Genomic DNA, 13,916 nt, shown 5'->3' on the forward strand with positions numbered 1-13,916 from the left:
TAATCCAACATAAATCAGATAATGTCTTCATCAAGAATTAATAACTAGATAATATTCGTACTCACCAGTCGAACGTTCCCACTGAGGAAGAAGGTGAAAGAAGCGAGCGATGCCTCAAGAGGACGATGAACAGGAGGAGTGAAGGAGAAGAAGAAGAAAAAGAAGAAGCACTCGTCCTTTCATTGTCTCTTCGGCGTGTTATCAGGAAGGACACCGTTCTAACCACAACAACAAAACCTCCAGTCCTAACAACGAATGTGAGCGGCTGGTGAAAGTAAAAAAACTTTGAGGAGCGACTGAGGAGTTTGGAGAGTTTGAACATGATGTGAATGAAACGCTGGCGGCCTCACAGCCACCAACAGGAAGCGTGTGAGGCAGGACTCTCCTCCACCTTCACCAACAACACCAGGGTAGAGAAAACCTTTCAACCATAGATTGAGATTAAAGATGGACGATGCATCTCTGCCATCATGCACCCATTACGTCATTTAGAGCCAGAGTCTGCACCGAGGGCATCAGGGGATTCAGCCACAGGAGCGAGAACCTATCGATACACACTCTCGACCAATGGCGAGGCAGTTTCAGCTGTCAATCATCACATTTCCTCCGAATATATCATAGAAAATAACTTATTTAAAATCAAATTTCACTTTACCAAACATCCATGTGATAAGAACTACCTGAAATGGCAGAAACCATCTTTGAGAAATATTTGTTCTGCCTTTTTACTTTGGTTCATGTCCCATACACTAACATGGAGTGGATATGGTGTATGTCCTTTACGGCAGCCAGCCACTAGGGGGCGATTACAATTATTTGGCTTCACTTTTGTGGAATTTCCCTAGATACAATCAGACCAAATTAATGCATTTTTAAGTCATATTTGTTGTAATTACCATTATAATTACTTCTCCATTTGAAAGCTGTTTATAATTGAATTTTCTTAAGTTTCTTTCATTTCATTAACACCGACAGTATATCCATTTATCCTGGTTTCCAGTATAAATCCAGTGAAAGCAGGTCAGGTGTGCTGAGTGTGTGTTGACAGCAAACTGCAGCTCACGCGTGATCCCCAGGTTTAAATCCAGCGTCTGACCCCGGCTGATCTCAAGAGGTCACAGGAGAAACTCTGGCACGGTGTCTGTTTGTAAACGTCAATGATTTACCCCCTCCTGGAGTTTCTAGAGAAAAACAGCTAGCGTGGCCTTCAGCACGTAGACCAGTCAACGTTTCAGATCGTAAACAAGACAACAAAAACAGAGATCCACGTTCAGAAGAAGATCTTTAATGCAAACATATGTGAATACACAACTTATTGCTGAGCTGGCCTGTTCTTCCTGTCCAACACTTCTCATTGTACCTTTGATCGTGCGTTAACTTTCTTTATCATTAATAAAGTTTAAACTTTTTAGAATGTAGGAGTGCTTCAATGTGAGACTTGTTCATATAGCTACAAAAATAAATAAAACAATTCTACAATCAGATTTGACATTTAAAATATTCTCTTATCCAACAGTTAAAGTCCTGGCACGAAACCATGGTGTGTCAGAGTGGTGTCCTCTGGCACTGTCGGGAATTAGGACAAGAATAAAAGAATAAAAGTTCAAGTTCAACTCAAACCCAGTTTCCAACCTCGAGTCTGTGCACTGCAAAGACATTTATTACATTTATTATCTGGTAAATTTACACATTTTTCACATCACCACCCAGTATTTAAGAGAATATGTGTGCACTCGCTTATTTATTTATACCACCAACGATTATCACACATTGTAACGAGAGGAGAGATTCCTGAAAACCACAGTCTCCTCAAACAGAGCTACTCTTTAGTGAACTTAAATAAAACCACATGACTCCAGTAACAGCAACAGGTCCAGTGAGTGAGTCTGAGTGAGGAGAGGAGATCTAGTTTATACTGATGAGGACACGAGATCCCAGAACCCAGATCCACTCTGGAACACACCTCATCAGTCCATACTGTGAAGAAGCAGAACAGGGGAGGGAAACCGATCAAACACAAATTCATTTTTAACAAGAACCCGTTTCCACAAATTTCATTTCCACGTGAACCGACCTGCAGCGTGTGAGGCCAGTATCCTGTGGTCCGAGTGGACACGCCCAAGGTGGAGATGGCGTGGTGAGCGTAGACGGCTGGATCCGGCTCAAACCAGCCTTCACACGATGAGGTCGATGTTGTCGGTCGCTGCTTGCTTGAGGCAATCTGGTTACACAAACACACAAACACAAACAGTGGACGTCAGAATGTGTGACACAAGCAGTTATTGTATTTGTGAGATCAGTTCTCAGGTACATGCACAAAACATCCTGGTCAGTACCAAACAAATCCTCCAGCTGCTTATACTATGTGATGGTCATGTTAGGTGTCTTACCTGGAAGGGAATCAGACTTTGAACAAAGATCCCTTTGCCACTGTACTCGAGGTGAAGAGCTCTTGAGAAATGATCCAGGTAGCCCTGAGGTGTCACGAGGAGAAAGGTGTTATTGTCTGGTTTGTGTTATTGTTTTCACTTAGTGCACAGAAGAAGAAAAATGTAAGTTAAGGCATTGAACTTAGACCTAGACTAAAACTTAGATTGAAAAGTGTCTCCAGGGGCTGTGAACGTGTTTCCATGCAGAAGAGGCTGATATCAGTGTTGTGACTCACAGTGGAGGCCGTGAGGGCCACTCGTCCAGGCAGAGGTCTGCAGCAGGCCCCTGATGATATATTGACCACAGCCCCTCTGCTGCGCTCCACCATCCCCGGCAGCACCAGCCGAGCCATCAGCGTAGCCACCGCCACATTCTTATTCACCAGGTCCAGCAGGCTCTGCTCAGGGATTTCAATCAGGCTCTGGGAGGAAGCCAGAGCCTCGTCCACACAGGTCACCAGGAAGCCGATGTCTTTGCCCCTCATGGCGTCTTTAATGGTGTCACTGGCCGCCTGGTCCAGAGAGAAGTCGGCGAGGACGACGAGGGTTTCCACTCCGTAGCTCTGGGAGAGGCAGGCGGCGGCGTCTCTGACCGACGTCTGGTCCTGAGTGACGAAGATGATGCTGACACCGTTCTTCGCCAGCTCCTCTGCGTACGCTCCGGCCACCGGCTCGGACGCTCCTGAGAGAAGAGAGGATTTATCAATGATACAGTAAACAACAACAAAAACATCACTATGGCCTCAGAAGAAAAGACAATATAATCCTTTATAAGTCCCACTAGATACCAGTGTAAGAACTGTATAACACTGAGGTTTGTATTGCAGTCAGGCCTCTGGGATGCTCTGGTTTTTGCTGGTGACCCTCTACGTGTTTGTGTGAAAGTCTCCTGGTTCTATCCGTGCCAAGCATTGAACCACACACTGTGGATTCAGATGTGTGGTTGTGCAGCAAGTGTTTTGCAAATGACATTTCCCACCGGCTGCCTTATCTTCCAATGTGAGAGCCAAGAGGCAAATAAACCATCACATATCAAGCACACTGGCTTCGGCTTCTTCTCCTAAATCTGATTTTTGAGGTTATAAAGTGTAAATAATGATCTGTGGCTGTTTTACCTCAACGTTTTGAGAGTGTTTATGTATTTATGCACCTTTATATTTAAGGTAATAGTTTTTCAGAGTTGTGCACAAGCTATATTGATTGATTTAGTCTATAATGCATTAAAAATGTTCCTCTTTATCACTCCCTGACACTGTCTGGTCCCACAGACTGAGGTACCACGGCCCAGCCTCCCTGCGGTGCGTCCTCACCATAGATCACGGCCCAGTCTCCATATCTGCGGGTCAGCTTCTGGCTCGGCAGGACCCGGGGCAGGAAGTGGACCCGGACCACGGAGCAGCAGCCCCGCAGCAGGACCACCGCCCTGCTGGCCGCGTACACCGCTCCCACCAGGGCCAGGGTGTCACAGTAGGACCTGCACCAGCGGGACATCTCCCGCAGCAGGAACTGGAAGCTGTCCACCGCCGCCATGCTTCCACACGGCCCCACGGATTGCTAAGGGGCTAGTTTAGCTAGCTGCTGCTGGTTCCAGTCCACTTTAACGCGGTGGTTTCCTGCGGAGTAACGCGAGCTAACAGGTCTGGGATCGGTTCTACGTGACACGGTTCTGGTGGAACGGAGAGGTTTCACTTCACGGGGAGAGAGAAGGTGTCAGCTGAGCGTGGAGCCGGGATCACAACATTGAGCCACGTGACGAGCTGCGTAAACCGGGATGCGTTCAAAACTCCGGAGAGAACACGACTGCAGCCAAACTACACGTTAAGATAAGACACAAATCTAGTATCTTGTTTTACATCGTGTTCATAATTAATGAATCTGCCTCATTTGAAAAGCTGTCGTTGTTTTTATCTGTTTACATTCTTTATTTGTCCACATTTGAGTTAAGTTCATCTCTTTTTCTTTGCTGCATCTTTCTGTTACTCTTTTCATCTGCTGTTTTTTGTTGGGGGGGGGGTGTGGAAGTGTGAAAAGCTGCAGAATATTAACAACCTGCTCAAATTTTAAACATTTGCTTTATCTCAATATGTATTTATTGCATAAATCGCGTTTTTCCGATGTTTATTGAACGCGGCGTCTCGTTTCTGCCTCCTTCCCACAATGCACCTGCAGTCGACGCTGGGCTGTTGCCATAGAGACGCGGCTGACAGGATGCTAGCTTGATGGACGTCTTCTTCATAATGTCACAATAATAATAATGATGTGACTCGACGGTAAATATCTCACACTCACGTGGTTACACAACCGGAAGGAAGGTTTGTGTCGCGCGGTCAAACTTCTGCTCTTTACTTCTCACTCACGGTTTGTCTTTGCCAAATGTCTGTTAGCTTAGTTGTTAGCTTTGTTGTTAGCATTGCTAGCTGTGCAACATGTTAGCCAGAGGGAGCAGAGAGTGAAAACACCAAACATCACAATCTCCTCTTCATCATCGTGTCCTCAGGTGTTCTGTTGGATACACTTGTTTGCTATTACGTTTAAAAGTGATAGTTCAACCCAAACAAATGGAAATTCACTCTTTATCTCTCCACTGTGTTGATGGGGGGGTGATAACCGCCAAATAACACAATAAATAGTTTGTAACATGAATTAAAAGAGGGATTGAGATGTGTATTCGGACTGTAGCTCTCATTTCTACCTGTTAGCAAAGTTAAACTACCTTTTGTGTTGCTCCAAGCCGCTCCATTGAACATCATTTTATAATTCTGCTCATCTTCTAATGGCTCCAGATATGAAGAAACTATACTGATTCATCCTCCTTCTTAAACTGAAGTCATATGAAGCCTCCACCTCACAAGGAAGTCCCAAACAAGTGACCCTGTATTCTGTTCTGTTCCAGCGAGCAGCTGTCGGGATGTCTCAGTTGTCCGCTGAAGAGGAGCTGGAGCTGCAGTCTCTGCTCAAGCAGCTCCTGATCAGCGTCAACGAAAAGATCTCTGGAGCGCCCTCGACCGAATGCGCTGAGGAGATCCTCCTCCACCTGGAGGAGACCGACAAGAACTTCCACAAGTAAGGCCACCGGACACAGTGGGGTGTCAACTTTAAAACTGTCTAGGTCTAATTCTGTCGTTGCTCTCCTTTCAGTTATGAGTTTGTCAAGTACCTCCGTCAGTATGTGGAAAGCTCTCTGGGGACAGTGGTGGAGGAGGAGACCAAGAGCTTGACCAGAGGAGAGGGACAACATGCAATCGGCTCAGGGCACGACACCCTGATCCACGCCATCACCCGCAGGACCAGGGACTCAGCTGAGTGAGTGTAGCACAGAAACATGAGAGGGGCTTAGAAAGACTTCCAGAGAGGCCAAAAAGGCGGAAAATATTACCTTCTTAATAAAAAAATGCAAATAAATACTGATTCTGCAGGATTTCAGCTCCATTGTTTTCTAAGAAAGTTGCATACTTGCAGCTTATTCTGTAATAAACAAACAGAAGATCAGATGGACATCCACAGTATATTTCTTGTTTTGGACTCAAGCTGAATGTTTTTAAACTGAACTCAAAAGCACTTTATCTCTCTGTGACAGGTACCAGCAGATGATGCAGCCCTTAAAAAACACCATGATCATCATCGTTGAGTCTCTGATCAACAAGTTTGAGGAGGACCAGATGAGGAAGGAGGAGATGCACAGAGAGAGGCAGCACAGTCAGTCAAACAGCCAATACCATGACAACTGCTCCGATAGCGACTCCTCCTTCAACCAGGTCAGAGACACAATATTTACACATACCATCTACCATCCCATATTATTTAATTATTGCATTAAAAGATTGTAAATGATTTCATAAGAAAGATAAGAAAGTTTACTCCTAGTACTAGCTCCACAAACTGCTTGTGTCATGCTAGCAAACAATAAGAGCTCTTTTAAATTTAGTTTTATGATGCATCATAATTCTTATCTCTCCTCTTCCTTTGTAGAGTTATGCATTCATCAGACAAGAGCAGCTGCAGGTCTTGGCTGAGAAACTCGACTCCAGCCAACCCAAAGAGGTACAAGGGCTCACTTCCATATAAACATGGATAACCACATAAACATTATTTCATGCCCTCTGTCGATACACTGGAGGGTCATTTGTAGCATGGGGCCATAGATCAGGTTCAAACCTGAGGGGTCAGGAGATTGTTTTAACTTCATTCAATTGATCTGACATTGTGTTATATATAAATCTGCTGAAAATCTGTATTCTGGTCTGTTATTCATACCTGTCGTCACCTTTTAAAGATATTTCTTTGTCACTTTTCTTTTTTTTCCCACACAACATGAATAGAAAATACATAAATGAAATGTACAAGTAAGTCTGGGAAGTGGTAGAAACTAGTAATGGACCAGAATATAGAGCCACTAGGGGGCGATTACAATTATTTGGCATAGAATATACACACTTGAAGTGTGAAGAAGAAAACACTTCCATTCCCAACCTTGTCTATACTCTGCTGCATTGATTGTTTCAACTACTGTTGAAAATATCCATCACGGGCACAGAACCAGAACTAAATGTAAAACTGACCAAACCTAACACGCAAGCAAAGATTCAAAGCCGTACGTGTCATAGATGTTCATTTTATTAACATCTGGAGTTACTTTGTGTGTAGGTGCGCTGGCAGGCTCTTCAGGTCCTGTGCTGTGCCCCCCCCTCTGACGTGCTGAGCTGTGAGAGCTGGAGCAGCCTGCGCAGGAAGCTCTGTGCGGCTCTGACTGAGCCCGACCCAGATCTCAGTGTGAGTCCCCATCTACTCAATGTGCTCACTGCAACCCGTGTCTTCACATTTCATTCATTTAATAATCCATAACCATATGGAGAATTTCAAGCTTTTATAGTTGGTGATATTAAACTCACTTTGGGTCCATCCCCACATCTCCACAAACCTTCAGGGGAATTGGTTTGTTAGTTTTTGAATAAATCTGCTGACAGAGAAACAAACGGCAATGAAAACATAATCTCCTTGACTGAGGCAATAAAAACAAGATAACACTGTTTTTCCATGATGATGAAATAACTGCTAGCTAATATACTGCCCAGTCTTTTTCGGCTTAATTTCTTCATTATTTTTATAACCTGCCATTAATGTGTCATTGATTATATAGACTATGATTAATGTATGTCTCTCCCCCCCCCACCTCCTTCAGGATAACGTGCTGCAGTTCTTTGCTAAAAGCTTCTCCTCCTCTCCACTGAATGTGACTCGTGAGATCTACACCAGTCTGGGTACGCCGCTCCCACTGGGAAACCACTGGGGCTTGTTGTGCATGTGCAGCTTTGAACAAAGAAAAGTATTGGTATTTGTGAAAATGTCCATTTCAAAGGGTGAGCTTGTCTTTGTGTACAGTCCCAACACAAGACAACGCATTGTCTCACTTACTGTTGGTAGCTGGAGTGTTTTCTATCCCAGTGGAGTGAAGGTGAAGCCACAGATCTCACTGACAGCAGGAACCATTGGACTTACTGAAAGAATAATTCATAGGTCTCAATGTAGACAGGTTCTATGGGGGCTAGCTAGTTAGTTTATAATGTCAATGTCTAATGAAAATATGGAGTGTAAGTTGTTTTTGCTACATCATGTAAATAAACAGCAATATTTAATCTTTTCAGCTAAAAGTGTGGAGGCGAGTTTTGAGTCTCAAAAGCTGAGTTTCCCAACGGGCTCAGCCGACCTGGACATCAACAGACCTGAAGTCAGTCGTCTTCTCAAACAGGTATCAGCCTCCCGTCCTTTAAACAACATCACTGGTCAGCACAGAAACACATCACAGCTTCTCCTCCTCTGTCTTGTCTCAGATTCGATTGATGAATGACTTTCAAAAGGAGGTGACGACTTTTTGGATCCGTCATCCAGAGAAGTAAGTGGCCGTTGTCACTAATGGACTTGTAACAAAACTAGATTAACAATTATATTCTTTTAATCTAGAGCCACATGGGATTTGTTGCACATATTTTGGTCCACACTCTACAAATGTAGAGTCTGTTGAAACAATTAACTTCATGGTTTATTCGAATCCAAATATACTTCTCTTTACCCTGCTGTAGGTATATGGAGGAAATTATAGAGAGCACTTTCTCCCTGTTGTCCCTCCATCATGAACATGGGACAGAGAAAGTTCTGGAACCAATTCATCTACTGGCTTTACTGGATATCAAAGCTACCTGGTTTAATAAGTGGATGGTGGGTATCAGTGTTGAACTGCATTTTTTGTTTATGCATCACTCAACTGGGACATTATTTTTCTCTCTCGCTCATCTGCTCTCTGCTGCTTATTCAATCATTTACCTCTTTTCTCTCAGCATGGCTACTACAGCAGGACGGTGGTTCTCAGACTCCTGGAGAGAAAATACAAATCTCTGGTGAGTGATTCACATCTTTATCTCTCATAAACTCCTTGTACGTGCAGCCTCGCAAAGAAACGCCCGAGCAACTGAAACCTCAGACCATCAGCTGTGTTTAATTCATGTCTGCTTTGAAATGATATGATCTATTGGTGGGATTATTAATTAAAGCAGCTTAACTGTGCAGGTCATTGTTGGAGTCTTTAAGACAAAGGGGCCCAATGGTTTTAAGAGGATCGACATTTAAGAATTGATTGTTTAATCCTAACCCTCCCTCTCAACTCTTACTCTGACTTCAGAGGGGATTACTGTGGGATCGCCCCTGAAACTTTCTCTAAAGTTCTCTTAAAACTCTCGACTACAAGGTTTGATAAAAGGTTGTGGAGCGGTTAAGAGATGTGAACACTGATGTGATGAACCTCCACTTCCCATTCACTCCGGTTAACTTCCAATCACTCATGTGTGACTTGGCCCTTATAGTGTAAAAGCTCTTTGAGTTGCTCTATAATTGGAGTCTATTAACTTTTCTGACTTCATTCTTACGTCTGTGTGTTCACTGGAGCATGTAAGTTCGGCTCCACAGATGAGGAGCTGTAAATTCAGTTAGAGAATCTAACGTGCAGTTGAATGTCTTTGTTCTTTCCAGATTGTCGCAGCTCTTCAGCGATGCATCCATTACAGTGAATCCTGCTTCGCCAATGACACAACTGATCCCCAATCAGCAGAGCAGCAGAGCAATGGTAAATAACAACTCAGGATTTCCTCAGCAGGCTGATAAACTCTCTTCACCCGGCGTCTCGTTCTTTGTGGTAAACTCAAGCACATTGGCAGTAATGCTGATTTAATGTATCCTGTGAAAACAAACCCAGAATACGTGGAGCCATGAGTAAAACCTAACGAGAAAGCAATGCTTCATTTCAGGCCTCTGGGTGTTTAGTGCATTTGTATAAGAATGAGAACACATGACCAAATCATGAAGGTCAAGAAATAAACCATCACGCTTCAGGAAGAGAACTGTCTCACTCCATTTGTTCGGGGCCAGGAAGTCATTTATCAAAAGCTTGGAATGCACCTTTACCTTAGTTAAGTTCAGAAATAATTAGAATAACAATTAATTACAAGATGACATTGTGGACATTGCTGTAATCAGTCCTTAATTGGTATTAATTTGGACCACATATATCCCATAAACCCCTCTACTTTCTTTACACTATTTAATCCAGTTAGCATTTAGAGTTATGATAAACAGTTCTGTGCTGCACATTTAACTGTGGAAACTCTATATAGTTGTCACAGGGTTGTCATTCGGGTTTTTGTACTTCTCAATCTCAATCTCACAGAAGCTTTAGTTATGAGATGTTTCCACTATAACATCACAACAAGGGCAGTCACTGTAGTAAGTTGACTAGACCCAATCACAATCAGTAATACTTGAACATGATGGACACTGGAAATGTTGATTAAAGCAAAATTCAAGACAATCTTTATTTTGTGTTTCAGTCCAAAGGAGCGTTTATTCGGGAGAGGAGCTGGAATACGCCGTCTTCGTCCACTCCCTGTGTTTCCTGGGAAAACTCCTCATCTACACCAATGGAAGAAGTCTCTTCCCGGTCAAAGTGAAGAAGCGCAAAGGTGCAAAAACGAGTCCTTTAAACACTTTGGAACGTCTGTCACTGCGTCTGTGTTGTACCCAAACATTACATAAAGCCTCACAGAGTTATGTTTATTTTCCACTGGTGTCAGCTGCTGGTCTCAAAAACATTCCCTTGGGGTTTCTTCGGAGGACCTGGAGTTAAAGCCACAAACACATGTGTTGATTGCCCTGTTCTGATTTTCACCTCTAACATAGTGATGTATTTGCAACATAGCTGTAAAATCCAATCTTTACAGCAGATAATCTCGAGTAGGAATGTATGTGATCAGCTTCCACATGGCGCCACTCCCTCCACTTCTACTCAGCAGTGATTACGCCCCACTCGACCCCATCTTAATCACCGATAAAGTTATGTAACCTGATTAAATTGTCCTCAGACTCATCGTCTGCTGCCCCTGCACCTTATTTCACCCATGTTCACTCTCCTTCCAAATCGGATAAAATGTCTAAGTGTTTTATAGCATGAGGCCGCTCTCTAGGTGGAGCTGAGCTGACTGGTCGCTCCACACCTTGAAGGTCAGCTTGTGACGTGGGCGTCCACGTATCGGTCACTCCCTGCAGCTCATAGTAAAAATTCTCTCCCCTCTATTTTAATTGATGAACTTTTTATTCCTCCTCGCCATTGACAGTCAGAGTGGAAACTTTATGTTTTCAGGGTTGCTGTTTATTTTCATATTTTTATCAGCGTCCTTCCTCTTGACACACATCAAGCAAGTTAAAAGGAAATAACAATGTGTTACCACAGTCCCTGAATTTCGAGACCATTTATGTGGAATATTGCAATAAATACTTCATTATATTAGCTATTACTTTTTTGCGATTCGTCGATTCATCATTTAGGTTCTAAATATCCAGATAACAGGCTCATAGAGGTTAGAGAAAACAAGTTGGCTGTGACCTAGAACCAAAGTTATGATCTTTCTTGGGATTGACACACCTGACCCTCGTCACCAGGCCACCAACACATGGAAGGACTCATAGTGTCTGATTCACTGGACTCTTTGACTTATTTACTCATGACTGTGTTTCAGACCCCGTCAGCCTGATAGAGCTCGTCGTCATCCTGATTCACATCATGTACCAACACCCCGAGCCTCCTCTCAGTGACTCCTCAAAAACAGGTGGGTCCCACACACTCATGCACGTACGTAAAAGTTCGTGGCCCAGTTTCATCATCCTCCCCACTATCTTCTTTCCAGACTCAAAGTCTGGAAACCAGGGGAACATAGTGACTCTCCCTGTTAGGCACAACAGGATTCCTCAGAGCATATCTTTTATCTCTTAACCTTGTGCTGAGTCATGCGGCACTACGGTTGTCTCCAGGAAGACCTTGCTTTATTGCCCCATTCATTCTGGTGAATTACTGCAGCAACTCTGCTGCCAGTGATCAATAGTGCTCCCCACCTTGACTTTGTCAGAGGAGCATTTCTTTTGGGTGCTGCAGGGCAAGTCATCTTGGGCAAGGCATTGATTTTAATTAATATTTTACTTTTTAGTCTGATTAAGATCCCACGTACCTCCCGAGCGGGTTTGTCACGAGTATCATGATACTGCAGAATAAAGTCGGAAGTAAAAGCTAAATTTATGAATGTTTGTTCTGTAATTTTTTCAAACACAAACACAAACAGACACTTATGTAATGTCATAATCGGGGATGAACAGCAAAACAACATCAAGTTGTTGTTTTAATAATCTTTGAACTTGAGAAAGAGAATTATAGTGATAATCATTGATACTGACTGATATGAAATATTGGTATAGCTGTTTCATTCCAGTCATGTCATGATAAACATACCCAAAATAACTTTAGACGTAAATTAAAAAGTAAGAGTATCTTGGTCTCCAGAGCTTTTTTTATGGCCCTGTAAACACCTCTATAAATCTCTCTTGAGTCATAAAGTGTAAATCATAAAAATCTAAACTTTCACTCCACGTCTGTATGAATCTAAAATACATAGATCCAACTGGGCCAAGTCACAAGCATCCAGATGGGGGAACAAGCAGGAAAAATGTGTTTACTCTCAGTGGTAAAAGATGGAAATATTATCCAATGAAGATACATGTGTGTGAGGAAAGAAGTTATAATTCCTTGTTTGTGTATCCAGACTCCCTGTGGCCCGGCGGCCTGGTGATGGACGTGCTGTGGACGGTGTGTGAGAGGACAGAGTGTGCTGCAGAGTGTCTCTACCAGCCGGCTGTCATAGAGACACTACTGGCTCCTGTCATAGCTCTGCTCAACGGACAGCAGGTCATACACACATACACACACACACACACACACATACTCTGACACACACACACATACATGCTAGTATGAGCCGGGGAAATTGATTGCATTTACTTATTTATTAATATAAAGTAGTCTTATAATCATTGACCCCAGAATGTAATTACTCTGAGTTTTGTGTGTGAGCTTTCTAACAGTCTAAATTATATTTCAGGGACTTTTACACGCTGCTATGATTCCAGTTAAGCCACCAACTACTTTATTATTTGGTTGTGGTGAAATGGTCAAATTTAAAGACGTCTGACTGTCACTCAAAATATTGTGAATCTGGCAACTTCAGCCATAACTAGACTGTCCCTCAGTTGAGCGCGTACATGTACCTCCGTCAAATTCATAAAACACAGGTTATGAAAATGTAACAGCTTCCCTCCCCCCCTCTTCCATCATTGTCAAAGTTAATGATGCTGTTCCAGTTTTTCTGATATCTATTCATCCCTCCTGGGACTCCACTTGTGTCTGAAGCTGTCGGATTAATTTGGTCTGTTTATTCTCTTGGCTTCGCAGTGCAAACTAAAGTCTCCTGCAGCAACACTGACGCTCATCGCTGACATTCTGGCTCGCATCGCAAACACCGACAGAGGATTAGCTCTCTTCTTACACGAGAAGAACCTGCTGGTGGCGCACAGCGAGAGGTGAGGCCGTGTGATTGACTTGCAATTTGTCATTTTGTATTTTTGATGCTGATGAATAAATTACCATTCCCTGACTTCAGCAGAGGTTTTGGGTTCTGAATGGAAAACAGATTACACCCGAGGATGTCTGTGTCTATCACACAGAACAAGTATCTCTTTGATCAGCAGGAGTGTAGCGACAGGAAACACAAAGTTCTTCAGGTTCACTTTGGGGCAACATGTTAGTTCAGTATCCTGTTTTAATTTAATTTGGGGACCGTGACAATGACCTCAGCAGGTTCGGTCTGTTCCAAGGTCGCTGCCAAGTTTAAGTATTTTATCAATTCACTGCAGAGAGCCATACATTTTTTGAAGTTTGCAGCCTCATCTTATAATATTGTGTAAATGAATTCAGTCAGAATCTCGATCCCTGTATTAGTATTCAAGGAATTAAGATATTGAGTCCAGCCGTAGACTGTAAACAGTATAAAGATGGATAACGTCTCTCCACTTCCCTTCATGCATAAAGTCAAAATATATCTCAAATGAACACGGCCATCT

The 13,916-nt window shown here is 43.1% G+C and overlaps 2 protein-coding genes across 2 annotated transcripts in view; one reads left to right on the forward strand and one right to left on the reverse strand.

Annotated features, from left to right (window-relative positions):
- Positions 1-1,265: 1,265 nt before the first annotated feature.
- On the reverse strand, positions 1,266-4,185 carry hsdl1 (hydroxysteroid dehydrogenase like 1). Its single transcript, XM_053445771.1, has 5 exons — positions 3,740-4,185; positions 2,666-3,111; positions 2,391-2,474; positions 2,075-2,221; positions 1,266-1,977 (listed from the first exon to the last, which is right to left on the reverse strand). Exons 1-5 carry the CDS (start codon positions 3,957-3,959, stop codon positions 1,906-1,908), a joined length of 969 nt encoding a protein of 322 aa, XP_053301746.1. The 5' UTR covers positions 3,960-4,185; the 3' UTR covers positions 1,266-1,905.
- Positions 4,186-4,604: 419 nt separating this feature from the next.
- The window catches only part of tbc1d32 (TBC1 domain family, member 32), a 47,028-nt gene continuing 37,716 nt past the window's right edge, over positions 4,605-13,916 (forward strand). The window contains exons 1-16 of the mRNA XM_053445772.1: positions 4,605-4,699; positions 5,323-5,492; positions 5,568-5,732; positions 6,007-6,184; positions 6,399-6,470; positions 7,074-7,199; positions 7,609-7,687; positions 8,072-8,175; positions 8,258-8,319; positions 8,507-8,642; positions 8,762-8,821; positions 9,450-9,543; positions 10,304-10,435; positions 11,489-11,578; positions 12,563-12,705; positions 13,249-13,376. Coding sequence (XP_053301747.1) covers positions 5,338-5,492; positions 5,568-5,732; positions 6,007-6,184; positions 6,399-6,470; positions 7,074-7,199; positions 7,609-7,687; positions 8,072-8,175; positions 8,258-8,319; positions 8,507-8,642; positions 8,762-8,821; positions 9,450-9,543; positions 10,304-10,435; positions 11,489-11,578; positions 12,563-12,705; positions 13,249-13,376 — 1,724 coding nt within the window. The 5' untranslated portion in view covers positions 4,605-4,699; positions 5,323-5,337. The remainder of the gene's footprint in view (positions 4,700-5,322; positions 5,493-5,567; positions 5,733-6,006; positions 6,185-6,398; positions 6,471-7,073; positions 7,200-7,608; positions 7,688-8,071; positions 8,176-8,257; positions 8,320-8,506; positions 8,643-8,761; positions 8,822-9,449; positions 9,544-10,303; positions 10,436-11,488; positions 11,579-12,562; positions 12,706-13,248; positions 13,377-13,916) is intronic.

The sequence above is a fragment of the Pleuronectes platessa genome, chromosome 17, assembly GCF_947347685.1.
Source record: "Pleuronectes platessa chromosome 17, fPlePla1.1, whole genome shotgun sequence".
Classification (NCBI taxonomy): Eukaryota; Metazoa; Chordata; class Actinopteri; order Pleuronectiformes; family Pleuronectidae; genus Pleuronectes; species Pleuronectes platessa.